Source organism: Ceratina calcarata, unplaced genomic scaffold, assembly GCF_001652005.2.
Source record: "Ceratina calcarata isolate Rehan_Ccalc_2016 unplaced genomic scaffold, ASM165200v1 scaffold337.2, whole genome shotgun sequence".
In the NCBI taxonomy this organism is placed as follows: Eukaryota; Metazoa; Arthropoda; class Insecta; order Hymenoptera; family Apidae; genus Ceratina; species Ceratina calcarata.
This window is the reverse complement of record NW_017156497.1, coordinates 405,801-427,677: the sequence shown is the minus strand read 5'-3', so window position 1 is coordinate 427,677 and position 21,877 is coordinate 405,801. Positions and strand designations below refer to the sequence as shown.

The following is a 21,877-nucleotide window of genomic DNA, read 5'->3' as shown; positions in this document are numbered from 1 at the left end:
AAAAAGACACCTGTAATCGACCTGACGTTTTATACCACAACGTTGATTCACGCGTTTTACTAAAAACGGATGATGCTACGTTGACGAAAGTGTATCATTTTTCATAGATTTTACGTCGTCGTTCAGATTGATTGACAACGACTAGTTCGCTTAGACACACAAAATGCATTTACCGGTTGAACGTAGTCGCTGTCGGTGTTGATAGTGCACTCGTGCCTCCCACAAACGTGGTTTCACCATTTAGCTTAACAAAAGTTTAGCCAGCCACGTATTCGACTTCACTGTACATCCTAAAAACTTTTGCTCCACGCAATAATTCGAAAGGATCATTATTTTAGGTATTTTTCTATGTATAAATGAGTACAAAAGGAATGGTCGAAGGTCATTCATTCTTACACATTGAAAAACCGCGTTTCTCGGTAAGTATAATTGAAGTAAACGTTGCCTGGGTGAAACTGCAACTGTGCGTACGTCATAAAGTCCGAACAATGCTCTTCCCGTCTCGTTCTCTTCGCTGATTGCGCCATTCTTCTTGCCTTACGTCTACACACATTCCTAATTTCGCCTCTTTCAACAGGTCAGAAGAACACGGAAATCTTAATGAATGATAACAGAGTGACTCTCTTTCAAAACGCATATTTATACGCACGTTATATTTTTATGACCAACACGCATCGACGAGGAACTTGGAATTTCTTCACCGACGTATCAATCGATTATCTCGTCTCTGAAACGTATTGGGAAATCCTGTGAAGAATCGCGAAGCGCGTTGTCGTTCAGCGAATTCCCACACACGTCCTTTCCTATAATTACCATTAATCTGTTTTGCCGTGAAATAACACGCGCCGCTGCGCCTCGTGCGATCATCGTTCAATCGTTTAATCATCACAGATTTCATGAATTCTTTTGCTGTTGGTTGTGCAAGCGAAATTTTCTCCAGTCCTTGATCAATTAATTGTTCGATCTCTCTACGCAGTAAGCTAGTTTTTGTATTAAACAGAGTTAATTAGGAACAAACATATAATTTTCCATGCTTATGCTTTCCTGAGGAAGTTACACACAACGTGATAATTGCTAGATCGCTGTTCTCTATGCAAACTAAATCATTTGTAACGAGCAATAGATGGAGGAATGAATTTCAAACGAAGTCCCAACACGTAATTAGGTTTCAATCCTCTGATAAATGAGAGATCTCCTGATGACCAACATCGGTGATTTTCAAACTATTTAAATAACTTACTCATGGCTCGTTCGCGTAATTTCTGCATTAGTCTTGTTACGTCGATCCTCCACGATCTGTAATTGCGTAATATAATTACGTTTTTATTACAGGTACGTTCGTCTTCGGTAAATAAAAGCAAGTTGGTATGTTAAAACGTTTGCTGATGGTTTTACGAGAAGGCTGGGTTCATTGCAATTGCGTGCAGACACTCGTCTCTCAAAATCTCCGTTAAAACGGTTATTTAAAACGTTAACCCGTTACACGACTGGATTCCGTGGAAGATAGTATAATTGTTATAATCTTCGTTCACAGTAGAATCATTATCATTAGATTATAATTGGTGTTTCGTTTTAATTAAACGTTCTCCAGCTAGAATCCTGTATAATTTTGCACGTGGGTCTCAGTCTCGTTGGGTAGACTTGCAGTTAATTGCAATTTTGGTCATCGGTAGAACACACATCTAATAATATAATTGCTACATCTATTTCGTTTTAATTAAACGTCGCAACTCGATGCTAATTACGATCTTGATCGAAGGAAAACCGTTCGACAGTTTCGATTTACGAACGTTACATAAATAATATAATAGTATCACGTGCTGTTTCAGATTTTCATGAATTAACAATTCAAGCATAGTAATTTCACTTGAGACGTAAAACCATTAATTGCGTATCACACCTTGAGAAATCATGGGAGTTGTTCAGGTCTGCGATTTTTATTTATACAATCTTATCGAATGATTACAAAGTTATCAATAGGGGTAGTATTAGACTTTGAGTCAATTTTTAAACGTATTAAATGTCTCGTGAGATAAATAGCGACTGCGTCGTTCTAATTTAGGTGTTATTTAAATAGAATGTCTGGGATTATTGATTAATTTCTTGGAAACGAGCTAATAGATATGTTAGCAGTGTCAGAGGGGTCGTCGAACTCTTAGCCTGGACGGAAATAGGAGAATCAAGCCGTCAACTTGCAAATCGAATCTGCTCTCATTTCGTGTCTGCCAAACACGGCACTTTATTCACTTACGGAATATTGGCACTGGCACGATCGTTCGATTGTATTTTTAGACTTTCAAACCGATTCTATTTGGACGTTCGATAACAGCCGAAAGTTTTTACGTCCACGCGCACTGAAAACGTTAAACATGTGACGTTTAACAAGCCTCGATAAGTAATAACTGAAGGTATAATAATAAGTACTGTAGTAGTTGGTAATTACGGTGGTAGTTACCGTGTTGACTAGAGATAATGATATCGTTCCCATTATTTGTATAAGTCTAATGCTACGTGGTCGATAATGCTAATTTCTTAACATAATTAATACTTAAGGACGTCGTCGTTGAAATTCGTATCTCTTCTACTCAGAACAGAATTACTAATTACGAATAATTGCAGGTAAAATAAGAGAGGAGGATTATTAATACTACATTCGTAATTATACTCGACGCAGAGGAGCTTTGCTGTCTGTCGCTCACAGTTTTCCTAATCAGTCCGCTGGGGTGGCAATAGAATTCGTCGTCGCTAGGAATCAAGTCCTGTACGATACCGATGAAATCTTCTAAAGGACACAATTCCGCGCAGCCTGGAATCGTTTTGATCATCAGCTGCTCAGAGACTCCGGTCCAGTACAAAACCTGATAGAAATATTGAAAATGTTACGTAAATAATTGAGAGGACTTTGCATTACTTTGTGTAATGAAATATTTACCCGGATGTAGTAATTCCCTTTTTTATCGCGGAGCGTTTCCAAAATTAGGGTAGCTCCGTAGGCGGGGACAATAGGCTCGTCCAATTCCAAAGCTCTTGCCAATGCAGCAACGTTCATTTCGTGTGCAGAGAAAAGAAACGCTTTCCTGTCGTATGGCTCCAATCTACCTACTTTATACGTCTTGATGTCCTCCACTATTTTACGTATCAACATCCCTGAAAGAAGGTGATCGTAACTGAAGAGATTATTAATTATTTATCAAAAGATGCAATTTTAATATTTGTCATATGATTGAAATCGAGTTTCTGTCTACAACGACATTGACTTTGAGAATTAGTAAAAAAAAAGGTGCAAAGTCCTCGCAGCGTACCTCCATTCAAGCGTTTCAACGTCCTCGTGTAAGACCTGAGTTTAAAGTCCAGCGCGACTATCTCCTTCATCGGAGTAGGATAGACGGTCTCGGTCCATTTGGGGAGAGTCAGGTTTTGCGCTGCCTAAAAATAGACGTTGGCTCAGGTATTTGTAAAAATTGTTTAACGAGCAACAAGGAGTAGATCGAGATACCTCCTCTTTTAATAAGTTGTAGATATAAGTGACGGCAGACGTCGTGTTTATGCTCTTTCCTGAATGCTCGGTCAAGTAACTGAATACATTTTTGTACTTGTTCAACATGTCGCGCGCTTTCTCCTGCTTCAGGAATTTGCTATACTCTTCTCTGTACCTTGAATCGTTAATTTTGTCAGTCATACGAATTAAATTGAAAATCGGATCACTGAATTTAATAGCCCGCGGTCGAATGCTTCCAACAATAATAGAACGCGAATCGTAGAGCCGTCGGACGGGAGAAAAGAATTACCTGGGGCAGTGATGCGGAAACAGGAGATTGTCAGTCTCGTAGGGGTCGAAGAACGTGAACGCCGGAATCCAGGGTAGATGCGAATTCCACGTTTGCTTCTCCGACGGTGGGAATAATCCGGACAGGACTAACTGCAGGGACAACTGAGTCCTCGGGATGTACGTTGATCGCGCGTAGATCTTCTCCGGCCAATAATCCGGACCGAGAAATCGATCGTAACGCTCACGCAGCATTGTACCAATCCTGTATTCACGTTGCTTCCCTTGCTAAACGCAAAACAATTACCATTCGCCCCAGTAATTCCACTGACACCAAAAATGATCACGTACATCTGTCTGTTTAATTCATTTAATTGATGTAATCAGTCATTCATGCGATACCATGAATAATTGATATAATAATATTAATAATTGTATTCTTAGTCACTAAGATCTTGTCTCTTATGTGTCGACACACTGTTCTATTACTTCTCACTTTTATCTGTCGGTTGGCATCAAAGTTATGAAAGAATCTTCACTGACTGATCAACAATTGTTAGCTAAGGTTGTATTATCCTGTTAAATTGCGCAGGAATTTAATTGGAGGCAATTAGCAGGATTTCTCAGAATTTGTGAAATATGTAATCTATGAAACCACACCTTGTCTGGTGACAAGATCATGTAGACTGCTATCTAGACATCTGGATCTCTCGAATGCACGACGGACTCGAATAGAGTGGAATAAATGAATGCATAAAATCTCTGATCCTGAACAGGTGGATCAGTTTTTTACTCACGTTGGTCAAATCTCCGCTGCCCATAGGATAGAACGAGTAGTCCTTGTAAGGATCCGTGGGATAATTTTGGTATTCCCGGTGAGGCACCTTCTCGCCATGTCGAAACACCTTTGAAAACACGTGAACAGTTTCTCGTTAATAAAACGAAAATAATTTGTCACTTATTTTAATGATTGCCTCTGCGTTTCAGTGATAAGACTTGCTCGGAGACGAATTGGATTATCAAAGGGAATTACCAAGTGTAACAATTGCAAATCCAGGTCGCAGTTGACCAGAGTAATTGTAGAGAGAACGACGATGATCACTGATAAACGAAGAAACATTTTCGAGATGCAATTCTGTATGTAAAGCGCGAGAGCTACGTCCGGAATGCACAATTTCTCTGAGCGATCTACCAACGAGCATGTGTTCCTGCTCGTGTTTAACTAAAACAACTCGTGGGTGGGGGTGGTTAAGGAACACAGGCGAACAGGTTTGCAGTTCTCTCGATTTTTATCGATTCCCCGTTTTTGCTCGTTACGTTGATCCTGACTTTTCCTGTTTGCTGGTATTCCTCGAAGGCCGCTCGAACAACGAATCCTCCCGGGCCTCAGCCACTTCAAATCTCACGCGTACGAGCGTGACGAAAGTTCGTCTATCAACCGGTTAGTCGAAATTTAACGATTCGCTGGCATTTCATTTCAGGGGAGAAAGTCGGAAAAAGTAGGTAGAATCTTAGGTCAGAGTCATCTCCTATGTAAATGACTGGTTTAAGATTTTTCTTATCTTAAGTCAGGATTATTTCTTAATACACAGTTTTTTTTCTCTATTCAAACACAATCTTCTTGTTTGCGTTTCTTCAAGAAAAATGTGATAACGATAATTGCAAGAATAATTTACAGCTGTTCCATTGTAATACATATTCATTTAGATACTAACGCTTACACGTTAATTGATTGTGTAATGAAGAAATCTGCATTGATTTGTTATTAATCATCTTACAGTATCATCAGGACACATGATACTCCTGAAGGATTAGGACGATAAATCATTGTCTCGTTTAATTCATTTTTACTACGAATCAGACAATCATCTTACTAAGAATATTTCTATCGAAATCGTCTTCCTGGGAATTTACGAGGAAAAATCGTACTGTTCCACAATCTTCTCATTGCTTCATTAAAGAGAATCATTGAAATATTTCTTAACATTCATCGATTTTTATGGGGATGCTTCCTTGCATTGAAAGAATGTCTTCTGAAAGACTTGCAGATTGTAAGGAAATCTAAATGGAATTATGCATAGAATTTGTTGTTTATTCGTAGATTTTTATTACAAATAGGATTTAATAATGATAGATAAAATTAATTGGATTGCGAGGTACGTGCTGAAAACAAATTCCAGTATTCTGGCATGCAGTCACAGTGTCACAGTTACATTCAATTATTTATGCAAATTGTTAAAAAGTATTTAATCAGTATTTGAAAGCCAGATAATTTACCTGGCCTATCTAACATATTAACGTCAATATGTGCATTGGTTATAAAAATACACGAGTGCCTGGAATGTAAGGGGATTTTCAGTGAGTCACTAGCATCGTTTTTATTCCCTCCACGTGGACTCTTAATTACACAGTTCGAGAATCTCTTGTTTATCAAGTAAATATGAACTGATTATTCGTATTATCGAAATTAAAGAAAATTCATTTTGGAAGCTGCGATTTTTAATATGCATCTCTTATTATGGTGAACTTTGAAAAGAACAAAACCCCTGGTATCATGAATTTTTTACGAGTTGCTCATAAATTTCGCAATAATGTCGGAAACGTTTACTCATAAAACTGTGAATGCAACCAGCGATTGCGAGGAGCTGCCACAGTTTCAATACAGCCGGTCGTTATTTCGTTGGTATAAAATTTTCTGAAACCTTTTCAGCAGAGCTTCAAAAGGATAATGTTGACCCTGGCGGGCAGGACCTCTTTAAAAATTCATTAAGAATACGGTTGTCGCAGATTACAAGTCTTCTTTCACGCTCGTTTATTTTTATTCAAAATGCGTAGTCGACACACCCACGCCTCGTTTATAATCTCTCTCTCTCTCTCTCTTTCTCGTCACCTTTACCCCACGCTGTCTGTGAAGCGTTATGAATTATCTAAGATATCCAGATCGATCAGTCACTGTCNTTATAGGACAGTTGGCAAAAAATGCTAGAACTATCAGAATATTAGAAATGATGCTTTAAAAATTGCTTATGCTGAAGGAAAGTAGGTGGAACAATTTTACAAATCTTATTCCTGTAATTACAATTTTTTCTAAAATTGCTTTTGTTCACAGGTTTTTATTGGATGTGTTAAACTCTTGGCAGAGACCTTACGACTCCTATAATTACCTCTAACTAATAATCGTATGCATTGAGCAAGTTCCTGGATGACTGATAGGGGACAGGAAATCGATTGGCCATTTATCTTGTTGTCGTTCAACTTCTCACGTCAGCGAGTAGCTCCGCGATCTTAATGAGTATTTCCATCCGTCTTGCAAACGTACATATCCTGTCGATTCTTAACTGTCCGCGTTTATTGATTTCTGATAATAATCCTGCGAGCATCGCGTTATGCAAAAAAGATTCCGTTAGCTTGTCAGCACTCCAAGTTTTTACAATCTTTTTCATTGCAATCAGATTTTTATCAGATATACGTTCAGGGTTAAAAGAGAATCTGATTCCACTCTTTATTTATGTATCTATCAGATCTGTTCATAAATTTACGAATTCAGTCAATGAATCAACTTACTTATCCAAGTATTGTCTGTACTTTTAAATTTATGAACGCAGTGCAAGTTTTAGTCTTCATTTGTACAATTTTCCAGAATCAAAGTGCAATTAATTCGTACCACATGAGTATCATAAGTATCGCATATCCCATAATTGTAAATTATTTGAATGTCTCTATAATCTGAAATGATATATCGTTGGTGTAACGTCCTTGCGGATGTAAAAGTGAACGGGGGAAAAAAAAAACCTTAGAATGCGCGATTCCGAAATGTACGTGTTGCAAGCGAGCATAAAATTCGCATATATCAGTGCAGGTCGTAACGAGAGACGCTTGTGCGCGATTATTACGCTCGATATTACCAGTCGGGTAGTCAGAAATAAATATTATGACAATTGTATGTATGAAAATTGCAACGCTAGTCGATAATCAAACGTAATTTATGATTTTTGATCAGCCAAGTAGATCTCGCAGACGCGTTTTACAAATGAATTAATTAATTTTATCATATTCTTGTAGATGAAAAAAGGGAATGGAAGGACGGTTTGATAGAACCGCAGAGTTGTTAGACGGCGCAGTTGCAGTCGCCGGGAAATCCAATACCGTGGAATTGAATAACGTATCGACAGACGTCGCAGGGTGCGAAGGCACGTTCAGGAACAACTTCCTCCTAAGGAAACCACGCTAGATCTGAATCGATTCTCTACGCTCGAGGGGTTCGCCCGTTCCACTGTCTTCAATTTTCGTTCCCTCTCTCTCTCCTTGTAAAACGGTGTTTCAAAGCATGGTCGATCGATTCGAATTAAATGGTCAATTGTAGAAAAAGGATAATTAAATGGAATTCTTTAATATTTGCAAATGCAATCGCCGTTTCGGGGGGTTTTGAAATCGTACCAACGATATGGGTCACCGGAAGTTGGCTGAATTATCCAGCGTAGGAACGAGCTTATGTTCCAGGACACGAACCAAGTCCGACCTTGCACCAGTAACCCACATAATGCCCGGTGAGGTAACACCGTCCTTCGAATATCGATAATGCCTCGTACAGAGAGAGGTGAACCCGCTATTCTTTATCCTAAAAATTCTCTCCGTCTAGTTTGCTGTTGCAAAGTTCAACAGTCAATATTTGTCTCATTATACCCTGTTCACCGAGCTCTGCGCCATTGCCAAGGGAGAGCCGAGACCAGATTCCGGCCTATCCCTACATAATAAAACTCTACCACCGAGTCTGTTGCATAAAATAAATACGTCGGATCGTGTGTCACTACTTTATGAAAAAGAATCTACAAAGGACGATAAATTGTTAAGTAAATATATGAGTCTGGACTGGTTCCACGTGCGAGACCTTGAACTCCCTAAACCCGGGAGTTGTGCAATCCGGCCAGGAGCAGCCCAAGGCCCGCCTAGAACAGCCCTGGACCAGTCCTTGAAATCCCGGCCAAAGCTTTTCGCAACTTCATTTCAAACAAACTTCCATTCGAAGACGGTCCTTAAAACTGTTTACCAATCTCCATTGTTCTATCGTTACGATTTTAATAACTTTTCTTAGGGATTGCAAACGTTTCAGTTCTTCTAATTTTATTTAATTGTTTCAGGTGAAAAAGTGCTTGCATGGTGTCCACGCTGCTGTTCTGCGCCGGGACGGAGAAGCGGCAACGTGAGTCTTTGTTTCATCTTTCAATTCGACTATTCGTCGATTATAAATACGTGCGAGGCGCAGATTGCATTTTTTTCAATAGTTGGATTTTTGTTCACGCTCCGTTAAATCGAACCTCCTAGCTAGCTCTCAATCCGAAGAGCTAGTCGAGCGTGTCACATCCAGCCGGATTCTATTAACGCGTTCGATTAAATTCAGTTGATTTTGTAAGGAACGGGGTCGTGTACTCTAACGTTTTATCTACGCCCAGATACCAACCGGATCAATCGTCTATTTTTATTTGAAAACCAGTTCGTATCAACCTCACACGATGTATCGATATCGTTTACATATAAAAGGCAAATCAGAAAATTGTATCGTGATAAGAAGAAAAAGATACGCATTTCTCTGTTTTGTATAAAAATTGTATCAATCATTTTAACAGGAATTCTTATTTGAATTTATAGAAGTTCTGCAGGAAATTCGTTTAGCTTCTTCTGTCTGTTATTAATTACTTAAAAGGAAGCTTGTAGGAAACTGTTAGAAATGACGAGTGTGAAAACTGAGATCATTTTTCAACCGTTCTCAGTCTTCCTCAATTTCTCTCGACAGTCTCCCCATTATCGAATATCTCACGTTCATTGAATTTACCGTCTGTCGTCCACGGTTTCATCCATTTTTTAACCATCCCCCGTCAAATCGAATTGAATAAAAACAGCAGATGTACTTGGAGTTCACGTTTATACTTTGAAAGGTTCACACGAATGTCCATCATTATTCATTTGCATATTTTTCTATGTAGAATTTTGTACAATTTTCTTGTACACAGGAATAATTTGATATTTTTAATTTGTAGATTCATTAATTTTGGTATAAAGGAACAGGATATCGCGTCCGTTTCATTGGCTTCCCTGGCGAAGTTTGCTCAGAGAGCGTCACATGAAAGCTTAAAGAAGAAGTTGCGCAAGTTTTCGTGCTAATTGACTGGCGGAGCCTGTATGGCAGAGCCCGTAATTGAAATCCCTGAAACGAAAATTACTGCTTTTCACGTAGCTCATTCCCTCTTCTTTGATATTTGCATTCAGCAGATTGATCGGTCGCTACTTCTAATTGCCCACGGTTTCTGTTAAAGTACGTCAGTTTTCGGCGAGTATTTAATTTTTACTTCCGCGGGGGAAGTGAATACAGTTAGTTCGGCTCATTTTAATAATCAGTTGGATTAACACGACTGAACTTACGATTAGCACCACTGCAAAGGGCTCATTTGCATAAAGAGTAATTCAATTGTCCCTCGGTAACTCTACCATAACTACTTTAATTCATTTCTGAATTCATTAAAATTGAATATTCAATGAATTTCAAGGAAGTATAGCATTCTTTTTTTTGTTTGTAATGCAATAGCTTCAAGGTTGTAGGAGTTAAAGGATCTCTGCCAAAAGTTTAGGATATTTAAGAAAAAACTGGGTTCAGTACTTGAGGTAATGAACTTTTAGAAAAAATTATAAATAGGAGGAGTGTTTTTTAGTAAATAAATTAAATGGTCAATTGTAGAAAAAGGATAATTAAATGGAATTCTTTAATATTTGCAAATGCAATCGCCGTTTCGGGGGGTTTTGAAATCGTACCAACGATATGGGTCACCGGAAGTTGGCTGAATTATCCAGCGTAGGAACGAGCTTATGTTCCAGGACACGAACCAAGTCCGACCTTGCACCAGTAACCCACATAATGCCCGGTGAGGTAACACCGTCCTTCGAATATCGATAATGCCTCGTACAGAGAGAGGTGAACCCGCTATTCTTTATCCTAAAAATTCTCTCCGTCTAGTTTGCTGTTGCAAAGTTCAACAGTCAATATTTGTCTCATTATACCCTGTTCACCGAGCTCTGCGCCATTGCCAAGGGAGAGCCGAGACCAGATTCCGGCCTATCCCTACATAATAAAACTCTACCACCGAGTCTGTTGCATAAAATAAATACGTCGGATCGTGTGTCACTACTTTATGAAAAAGAATCTACAAAGGACGATAAATTGTTAAGTAAATATATGAGTCTGGACTGGTTCCACGTGCGAGACCTTGAACTCCCTAAACCCGGGAGTTGTGCAATCCGGCCAGGAGCAGCCCAAGGCCCGCCTAGAACAGCCCTGGACCAGTCCTTGAAATCCCGGCCAAAGCTTTTCGCAACTTCATTTCAAACAAACTTCCATTCGAAGACGGTCCTTAAAACTGTTTACCAATCTCCATTGTTCTATCGTTACGATTTTAATAACTTTTCTTAGGGATTGCAAACGTTTCAGTTCTTCTAATTTTATTTAATTGTTTCAGGTGAAAAAGTGCTTGCATGGTGTCCACGCTGCTGTTCTGCGCCGGGACGGAGAAGCGGCAACGTGAGTCTTTGTTTCATCTTTCAATTCGACTATTCGTCGATTATAAATACGTGCGAGGCGCAGATTGCATTTTTTTCAATAGTTGGATTTTTGTTCACGCTCCGTTAAATCGAACCTCCTAGCTAGCTCTCAATCCGAAGAGCTAGTCGAGCGTGTCACATCCAGCCGGATTCTATTAACGCGTTCGATTAAATTCAGTTGATTTTGTAAGGAACGGGGTCGTGTACTCTAACGTTTTATCTACGCCCAGATACCAACCGGATCAATCGTCTATTTTTATTTGAAAACCAGTTCGTATCAACCTCACACGATGTATCGATATCGTTTACATATAAAAGGCAAATCAGAAAATTGTATCGTGATAAGAAGAAAAAGATACGCATTTCTCTGTTTTGTATAAAAATTGTATCAATCATTTTAACAGGAATTCTTATTTGAATTTATAGAAGTTCTGCAGGAAATTCGTTTAGCTTCTTCTGTCTGTTATTAATTACTTAAAAGGAAGCTTGTAGGAAACTGTTAGAAATGACGAGTGTGAAAACTGAGATCATTTTTCAACCGTTCTCAGTCTTCCTCAATTTCTCTCGACAGTCTCCCCATTATCGAATATCTCACGTTCATTGAATTTACCGTCTGTCGTCCACGGTTTCATCCATTTTTTAACCATCCCCCGTCAAATCGAATTGAATAAAAACAGCAGATGTACTTGGAGTTCACGTTTATACTTTGAAAGGTTCACACGAATGTCCATCATTATTCATTTGCATATTTTTCTATGTAGAATTTTGTACAATTTTCTTGTACACAGGAATAATTTGATATTTTTAATTTGTAGATTCATTAATTTTGGTATAAAGGAACAGGATATCGCGTCCGTTTCATTGGCTTCCCTGGCGAAGTTTGCTCAGAGAGCGTCACATGAAAGCTTAAAGAAGAAGTTGCGCAAGTTTTCGTGCTAATTGACTGGCGGAGCCTGTATGGCAGAGCCCGTAATTGAAATCCCTGAAACGAAAATTACTGCTTTTCACGTAGCTCATTCCCTCTTCTTTGATATTTGCATTCAGCAGATTGATCGGTCGCTACTTCTAATTGCCCACGGTTTCTGTTAAAGTACGTCAGTTTTCGGCGAGTATTTAATTTTTACTTCCGCGGGGGAAGTGAATACAGTTAGTTCGGCTCATTTTAATAATCAGTTGGATTAACACGACTGAACTTACGATTAGCACCACTGCAAAGGGCTCATTTGCATAAAGAGTAATTCAATTGTCCCTCGGTAACTCTACCATAACTACTTTAATTCATTTCTGAATTCATTAAAATTGAATATTCAATGAATTTCAAGGAAGTATAGCATTCTTTTTTTTGTTTGTAATGCAATAGCTTCAAGGTTGTAGGAGTTAAAGGATATCTACAAGAAAGGTCCTATGCAATTTTCCCGTATCTCTCACGGTTTAGAAGTTATTAGCAAAAAACGAAATTTTCGCAAAATTTGAAGGGGTACCCCTTAGGAAAAATCTCAAAAAAATCGAAAATTTTTTTTTCTCAAAATATCGAATATGGGCTTCGTATATACCCTCTACATGCTTAAATAATCGACGAAAACGTTGTCATTGATCGATCTAAACGAGCTACGTGCAAATTTCGACTCTTCCAAGTTGTCACCTTCGAAACGAGTCGATTCATATTTGATTGGCGAGATGTACGTTTCTTTATTCAAAGAAACGACTTGCTGGGTGTTGGGTTGAAAGTTTGAAGATGCAGAAAATGGGGTCACTGTATATAATACATACACCGATAAATACATATATATTACCGCGTATACTGACCGAAAAGCTAAGGATTATGGATAGACACTTTAGAAATTGACGCCGCTGTACACGGAAACTCAATATATCTTTCGTCCACTGGTCAGAGGCTCTGGCTTTTCTATACGTCCGACCGATATAATCGAGATTACCTCCGAGTCGGACCATCCAGAACAAACGCCCGTTTCTCAAACTACTTTTACAGCTCACGTTTTATGATATTACAAACGCCCTCGATTCCCAGTATAAAAATTTGCATGTCCTTCATGAATAAAAAAAAAGTAATCGAAACGTTCGTTGAAATAATATTCAAGGATTAATTAAATCGATTTTATCTGTTCAGAATAGATGAAATGCATGCTCGGTTTTAATGGCAATTGGGGAAGACACGTTATACGTACACGTGTATTTCATATTATTTTATGGCTCGTCCATCGTTGCCCTGTTTTCCTGCAAGTTGAAGAGAGATTTACGGCCCTCAGAATTTATCTGAATGCCCCTCGCGTTCTTATCCCCATTTCCTGCTATTCTTCAAAGAACGTCCTTTTATCGCTTCACTTCAAAAATCCTATACACTCGACTCCCACAATTCTGTGGGTCATCATGCAACCATAATAGTGCATAGGAAAGTAAAATGATTGTTAAAAATTTTGTAATATGTTCAGTCTAATACGAATTAATTTGTAGATTTAATCGTTGAGGATCAGCTCGTTTCTTATCGAGTCTTTGTATCTCCCAATTGCATCAGGACGTTGGTAGCAAAGTAATATATCAGTGGAGTCGATTTCTTCTGTAGAAAGGAGCTTCCTTTCTTCGCTTTTTCATTTCCAAGATCACCTATTATCGCGAGAAACCCGCTGGCTAAGCGTTACTTCCTTTATTGCCAGACCACAGATTGAGTAGTACTACTGGCGTCAAGTAGAACCGTCCGTTCACGATCAGACAGAACCGAGGCAAAACAACCGCTCCCAAATTGTTTTATGGTCCATCGTTTGTTATAACAAATTAAGTTATTAATTGGAATTAAATTATAACAAATGTTTAATAGTTTTCTCTCGTTTCAGTGAACTTTGGATTCCACGAATCTTTGCTAATTAATCGATGGTCTTATCCAGACTGACGATGGTTAATGATCATTTATTAGAGACGTTTTGGATGGATTTTGAAACTTTGAGGGAGCATCGTTGTTGTCGTCGTCTTACAGGTTCCGGCTGATACCTTGTTGACGAAGTTTCTTGCTGGTATCAAACTGTAAACTTCGCTTTAATACGTTTTAACGAGTGGATAAAACTGCACATTTGCACGTATCCTCGACGATGATTCTTGAGTCCAGTAAAAATTTTACTCGTTTTTCTTTTATATTTGAACACGGAGCCAAGAGCGATGTGAATAAATACGAATTATATGTTTTTTTATAGTTCTATATTGGAGCTCGGCCGGTGTTACACGTCGGCTTGATTTAACGAGTGTGACACATCTTTTATGGGTCGGCCTAGGCTCGTTCGTTAGCGGCTGTTGGCCATTCTAGCTTTGAAGAAGATACTGACGAACGAGGGAGCAAGGGAAAACGGATAAAAGACCTACGGTATGAAAGTGGGCCTTCATTTTTCGCTCTTTTCCCTCCCCACCTCGAGAATCGTGCATTCTATCATAGGAACGTAGCCAGGCTTCTTCGTCTTCCTTATGGAATAAGAATGTTTCCCTTTGAGCTCGTTTTCTACCGAAACCATTGTTACCAGGTTCGGTTCGCTGAGAGAATTAGAAACGCTTGCCAACGTTTAATGCAACACTGATTTAATGCAGATCTCCGTCACTCGAATTCCTCCGTGGGCGTTGATATTACAATGAATCTTGTAAAACGGAGTAGGCTGTTAAATTCTAATTGGCCGCCAAGTGGGCGTGGGAGTAAATGTAAACAAGCGTTGAACGGGCAAAGTGCAAAGGGACAATAGAAATAAGTGGTCCAGTATCGGGAAACTGCAGTTTCGTTGAAAGAATTCAGGTGGGAATCGGAGACGTTGAAGTGCTCGTCGAGGAAGCGAACATGAAACGCTTGTCTAATCTCTAATTAATTCGAATGAATGCAACGTTGAAAGGACAGTAGGTCTACCGGTCGAGGAACTTTGTCGATTATCCCGGTTGTAAAGAACGATTGAAGAGTAAGGAGAGCAGGTGATAGCAGGTGAGAATCGGAAGGGGTTGAAGTAGCGATGTTAGAACTATCAGACCGTCTGTGGTGGTCCGGCCGCGGAGGCTGCGCGGAAAAATCGATAGCCAGCGTCGAGCAGCAGCAGCGACGACGACGGCGTCGTCGTCGACGGCGCGTGGTGGTGGTGGTGGTGGTTGCGAGTAGCGCTCTATCGCCCATGGTGCAGTCAACGTCGGGACCGGCTGCCCAGAAGGACCTCGTGCGTTCTCCACCTCTCCCCCCCTTCTGTCTCACCCTCGGAACCCTGAGGAACGTGCTCTCTCCTTCTTTTTTTTTTTTCTTTCTCCCCACGTAACCAAAGACTCGCGGTGCTCCGGTTTGCGAACGTGCAGTGGGTGCCAATCTGAATGGGGATAATCGCGTATGGTCCCTCTTACCCCCCCGGATTCTGTGCGCCAAATGTTGAATAATCGCGATTCAATGAAATAATCCGTGTTCTCATCATGGATCGTGTACTACTCGTTCGTGTGGACACTGGTGGAAGACATGCATGATATACGTTGTCCGTCGAGGACACTCGGTCTCTCCCTTTGGCAAACAGAATGGTAACAGGAATTCACTTAGAAAATTTTTCACTCGTGTGTAGTCGGAGGAGGATACGCCGATAGAGCGTGCCAGCAGAGGGATTCGAGGCAATTGCTACGCGCCTTTTCGAGGACAATGACCTCTCACCTTGCCTTCCTTCAATCTCTAATTTCGTCTCGCCCCGTCTTCCTTTCAAGGATAAATCATCTCCCTTCTATTTATTAATCTCTTCAGTTTATAGTCAGTCTTGATGTTCTGCTCAGTTGATGATATATCTGGGATGTTCCAGAGAGACAGTCGCGTGACACTTTGACCAGCCGCACGATACATACAATAAACTCATTAGCAGCGTTCCAATGTGGTTTTTGCCTCACTTCAATTCCTGTACGTTATTTGTACTTGTTTGTACAAGTTCACTAAATCTCTCTTTGACAAACAGTGCGTTCAAACAGGATCACGTTTGCAAATAAAAATCGAATCGAATTGTTTCACGTTTGGAGCTTCATTTCTTTGGAGTTTCTTCTAGTATTATTAATCAGTGGCTGAACGCATTCCAACGTGCTCAACGCTGATACACACTCTCTGCCATGCTCTCCCCTTCTTCTTCTTCCATCATTCTTTTACTCTGTGTCACTTCTCTGCCTCGAGAGCAATCCTCTACTCTCGTCGAGCCTACTCCACCGTATCCAGTATACAAGCTAACGCAAGAATGAAACGTTAAAGACATTACGAGTCAGCTACGTACAATTATTATTAGTCCTTACTCACTTGACCCCTGACTCGTTTCGACGGACCCCTACTATTTGTAACGTAGCCAGTTTTAATTTACATTTTTTATGTTCTCTCGATTAGAATCCTCAGACGATGGCAAGAGGCCTCTCGACAGACGCAGATTCCCTTTGAAACGTGGAGCCAGACAACGCTTTGAACAGTTAATCGACTCGAGGGCACCAGTAATTAGCGCGTGGATCTTAACTCGGTTTTTTTTATCAACGATTCGCGAAGGGACGACTTTATTTCTGCGATACATCCAATTACCCTCGTGGCGAAACGCTAACTGGATCTCCTTAGAATTGATCGAATCTTAATCTGGGTTTCTCCATGAATCCTCTTAATTCGTTGTTCCAAGGTTTATCGTTGCCTCATGAAATTCAGAAACGTTCTTATTTTCTGTCCCTTCTCATCTCCACTTGTTATAAATAATAAGCTTGCATCTTTCCTTGAAAGTTTTACCAACAACTTGTATCTCGTCATGGACTTTCTTATTTCGAGGTCGTATTTTGGGGTGAAAATAATAGTGGGAAAAATTGTTGTTGGCCAAACGTGACAGAAAGTTTTTCGTGGCTTTTCCTCGATTTCCTCGGGTCGATACTTTGTTATCGGGAAACAGCAGTCGTCCTGATAAAACGATAGCCGGATATCGAGATAAATTACGAAACAGCTCTGGTCCAACCAGGCCACGATGTTACCAAGGATCTATGGGAATAGGACCTCCCAAGCTCCTCTCCAAAAATAGGAAAATACAAATCTTTTTATATCCTTTCATTATTTTATTCTTATTTTTATCACAAAATGTGATAACATTTTTAAACATTGATTGATCAGATATTTTAATAAAGTCTGTGAAGGTTTCAAGTTTACAGAGCTACTGAGAAATCAGGCTGTCGAACATATTTACAAAGTTTACGAGGAGATTGGGACTAGGGATTAAGTTGTAGGACAGTAAAAAGAATTCGGGAGAGCCAAATCCTGTGTAGCACAAGTGTTCGTGATCCCAGAGAGAGAAAGAGAGAGAGAGGGAGATCCCCGCAGAGCAATAACGAGGAGCTTTTCATTTTGCACTTTTTAGGGCGAGCATTCAAACCGGAGAAAGAATCTGCCGGACTAATCCGCGATTTCTGTTTCACGTTAAACAGAGCAACAATGAAAATCTGAACCAAAGGGGTGACTCTGTCTGTACTGACTATAATTGCTATGATCGAATCGAGAAAGACTGAACGTAAGATTGATCGTCGAAAGGGAAGAATGATCGTTCCTTGGTCACGTTTTTAAAAATGAAATTTAGTGAGAAACAGTTGTACCCGACATGTGCATCGGACGTCGAATTTTCAATAACGTCCCGTCGGAGTGTTCGATGAACATGTGCAGTGCATCGGTGGGAATCAGAAAGACTGAAACGAAGTGTGAAACGTTTGTAAAGGTATCAATCCTCTTGAAGAAGAAATGGACACTGTTCGAAGGTCGCAGAGGCATGGAACGTGCCAGGTGAGGAAATTCGCAATATTTGCATGGTCTACGAAATTAGATAGACGTGTAGGCAGTTTCACAGGCAGCGGAGAAGTAACGATGAACCGCCTTGACCCGGTTCTACTTTTCTTTTTTATAACGCAGCTTCTTTTCTAGACGTAGGCAGAATCCCCACCTTTCTTGCCAAAAGCCTCGTCGACCTCTCGAGGGCGACGACCCGGTTATCTATTAACCAGAGATTTATTCCTCAGACTAAATGGAGGATTGTATAGTAAAAAAAAATATTACTACCGGTATGAATGAACGCGGGTCTCCTTTCATGCTGAAAACCGTTCACCCGTGTTCCTATTCATTGACAATCCAGTTGGCGACGTCCAATCCAACTAATTAATTACACTGAGTCAGACAAATTGAATCATTGATCGGGAAAACTCGTAGAAGCTTTTTATCAATTTCGTGTATAGCCAGGCGAAACGCTGTACCGTTTTTGTTACATAATAAATTAATTACACGATTATGTAGATAATTGATTACGAAAATGTGTAGAAAATCGATGGATATTGAATGCTTGCAGGCCATAAACGTGGACAATGAACAATATGTAGGGGAGATAACTGGAAAAGCTGTTTGTAGATAGAGAATCGATTAGTTCCACTATCATACCAGAATAATTGACACGGGGATGCAGATAGTGTTAAACAAGCTGCGACTGGCTGCTTGCCACAATGATAGTTCAGTCATTATCAGACCTCGTTCATCTGCTCTAGATAATCCTACGATTATTCACGATTGTGTAACATTAAGGAAGCGTATAAGCAGAATTCCTTAGAAACGAATACGAAGAGTCATGCTGTGCACGTATCCAACGGAATTAACAGATAATTCCAAATCACGTTCCTCCTTTAATAACGAGTCTCTCTCATCGAAAACTTTTCCACCGTGTCTGAATTATTCAACTCGTGAAGATACATCGAGTCGGTTAACGTGCATTATTCATCGATTAGCAAAGGGTTGCAGATTATCGACTCGTATAAGAATCTGTTTTAATAGAAAATAACTTGGCAGGCTTTCTAAAACTTGAGACTCGGGGATTAATAGCGAAATCCTTCTTAATATTCCATAAACGCGAGTTCCATTTCGCACTCTCTCTCTCTCTCTCTCTCTCTACTTTACTCTGTCTATTGCTTAATATTAAGCACAGCTGCGATACTCGTCGAGGCGATGATAACGAGCACTGAAATTATTGCGAGTAATCGGCGACGAAAATTGTTTCCCTCTCGCATACAATTAACCGCGTGAAACATTCCCTCCTGAGACGCTCCGAATCGATAAGAATTCGTCGTCCTAAATAAGTTCAGGTACAGTGAATTTCAATTACAATCTTGCTAGACAAAGTGGAATAGTGTTATAACGTCCTTGTTTCAGGTCCTGATTGGTCAACTGTTTGATACAAAGCGTGGAGTATATCCCCAAGTATCCCTGAGAATTCCGCTTACCAATAAGTTTTTCGGACCCGATGATTAGGGCACGTGTGAATAGAATTTATTTTTAAGTAGCCAATCGGGTTAATAACGTTTCTAGGAAGAATCGTATGCACGAGCAATCTCATTAAAGGAACCAATTGTTCTCGGCTGGTATTCAGAGTGAACGCATTGAACCGCTGAGACTGGCAACGGTATACAGTTTTACCCGTCAATTCCTTCGACTTTGCACGGTGAAAATGAATGGGAGGACGTCAACCGCGTTGGCAAAACTAAATTATCGTCCACGAATGGAAAACCGATTTTTAAGCCTTTGGAAAATTCTACGGGCGCGTCGTCATTGTCCGTCGGGCTTTCAATACACGCGTGGACCAACGATCGATCACGTTGTCCGGCATTCTCCTCTTTACAGAAGCGTACGCATTACTATAATTTCGTTATAACTTTGCAAATTAGAAATCTCGAATGCCAGTCGGAATGAAGTCGCTATCTGAGGAACGCTGTGACACGAACGTAACGAGTCGTTCGACTGTGCGAGCGCATGAAAGTTTCGGAGCAAATTTATGGCTGATATAGTTCCTCCTTCCAGCTCTGTCAACAATTCGACGATATAACAAAGTTCTCTTTGAGGAACAGGAATCATTGATAAATTTAAAACCGTCCCTCTGCCAGTCTCGGTTTAATATATAAAAGGATTTCAATGCGAAAAACTCGATCAAAGAGACATTATTTCGACTCGTCGTTTCGACGTAGAATGCAGAAATAAATTAATAAAATCGAGTCGATAAACTTGGTATCCAATAAATTTCGAGTGGTCGAGGACTTGGCATGGCCAGACTGCGAGTAATAATCGAACGCCGATAGACGATTGGCGTTGGATTGAAAAAAAAAGTTGGATACTTGAACCAGGCGATATTATGCCCGATACCAGGTTTATGGTTTACCGTGCATTCCATGGGGAAATCATCCGGGAAATTGCACAACGGAGCCCAATGGCAAAGCTGCTATCAGCCGGAGGATTTGTTACGTGGTTAATTAATCTCCCTCAGACGTTCAACGAGGATTACCGAGATCGATGATTAATATTATCCTTGCATATCCTCCTCATTGGAAACTCGCTACATCAAATACGAGTCACGCTCTTGACAAACTATTTACAATTCGTCAGGTTCGTTGCAATTCTCTTAAATCTCATATAATCTTATTTCCAGTTTTGCATTGAGTTTAATTCAGTCGCTGATCCACCGCAATGCGAGGTCCAGTTCTACGTAGCTGCAAGACGGGTTGCCTTGCAACAGGCGTTACATTCACAAGATGCATAGTTTCTCGATATCTCAGTGATAGTAAAATTAAATTGGAAGCTCGTTTGAACTTCTTCTGTCTCAGTTTGGTCCTCTGGGTTGCTCTTACGCACATACAATATGGATTAGGTATAAAATGAATCGGTTTCAACAGGGAATTAATATCACGTTCCTGAATATTTCCAATTGAAATGAAATTAGTTTTACATATGCTAGGATGCGATTCACGTACGAACGGTAATGCATTCAATAAATAATAACAAGGATGCCTTGTTAAAATCCTGAACAGGGTTTGTTCAATTGAAGGAAGAATCGTCTCCTCAGAATTATTTCAACATTACACGTCTTGAATATCCGAAAATCTGAGTAGAATTCCTTCGGAATCATTTAGGAGACGTCATTATCTGTAATTGATAAGACCGTCTTACAGAAGGTTTAATCGATCCTGCATAGAGGAAAAAATGTGGAGGAACGTCGGCTCAGCAAGTAGGAAGTTCTTTAGAAAGACTTTCAAAGGCCCTCGCCTTGCATGGATATCGTCGCATACAAATGTGTGTGCAATGTCCCCACACAGCGTCGGCATTATCCGTCCGGGTCTCTCGTGTCCGTAGCCAGATAAATACAATGGGGGTACGGCGTTGAGTCAACACCCCGCTGGTTATCTGGACGAGAGGGAAATGGCCGTGAAGAAAGCACTCGAGCTTTCCGGCAGTCATAGAATTACCCACGGATTCTCCCGGGGTCACGTTCCCAAATTTTCTACACGTTTTCGATAATTAAAATCATGAAATCGATTGCCGTTTCTGATTAAAATTTGGTGGTTGAAAAAATAGTTGATACCTCGTTAACACGTTAGTTCAGTAGAACTATTTTACTGGGAACAAGTTTTAAACGTTGAAAACTTTCGTCGATACATTCTAATGAGCTTCATTATCGTCTGCCTAGGAACCTAGCTGAATATCGGTGTTGGTTCTCC

The 21,877-nt window shown here is 40.1% G+C and overlaps 2 protein-coding genes across 7 annotated transcripts in view; one reads left to right on the top strand and one right to left on the bottom strand.

Annotated features, from left to right (window-relative positions):
• Window positions 1–2,214: 2,214 nt before the first annotated feature.
• LOC108624994 (venom acid phosphatase Acph-1) lies at window positions 2,215–4,947 on the bottom strand. Its single transcript, XM_018024658.2, has 7 exons — window positions 4,800–4,947; window positions 4,564–4,671; window positions 3,789–4,054; window positions 3,497–3,653; window positions 3,303–3,426; window positions 2,933–3,147; window positions 2,215–2,858 (listed from the first exon to the last, which is right to left on the bottom strand). The coding sequence occupies exons 1-7, from the start codon at window positions 4,884–4,886 to the stop codon at window positions 2,604–2,606; spliced, it is 1,212 nt and encodes a 403-aa protein (XP_017880147.1). The 5' UTR covers window positions 4,887–4,947; the 3' UTR covers window positions 2,215–2,603.
• A 6,306-nt stretch (window positions 4,948–11,253) lies between these two features.
• RhoGEF3 (Rho guanine nucleotide exchange factor 3) overlaps window positions 11,254–21,877 on the top strand; it is a 51,018-nt gene continuing 40,394 nt past the window's right edge. For 2 of the 6 annotated variants that reach the window (XM_026813520.1, XM_026813516.1), the window contains exon 1: window positions 15,508–15,892. In XM_026813520.1, the coding sequence (XP_026669321.1) occupies window positions 15,838–15,892 (55 nt within the window). In that variant the 5' untranslated portion in view covers window positions 15,508–15,837. Of the gene's footprint in view, window positions 11,334–15,507; window positions 15,893–17,721; window positions 18,138–20,531; window positions 20,769–21,877 lie in introns of those variants that run through there. The other 4 variants (XM_026813519.1, XM_018024659.2, XM_026813517.1 and 1 more) reach the window with 4 other exon arrangements.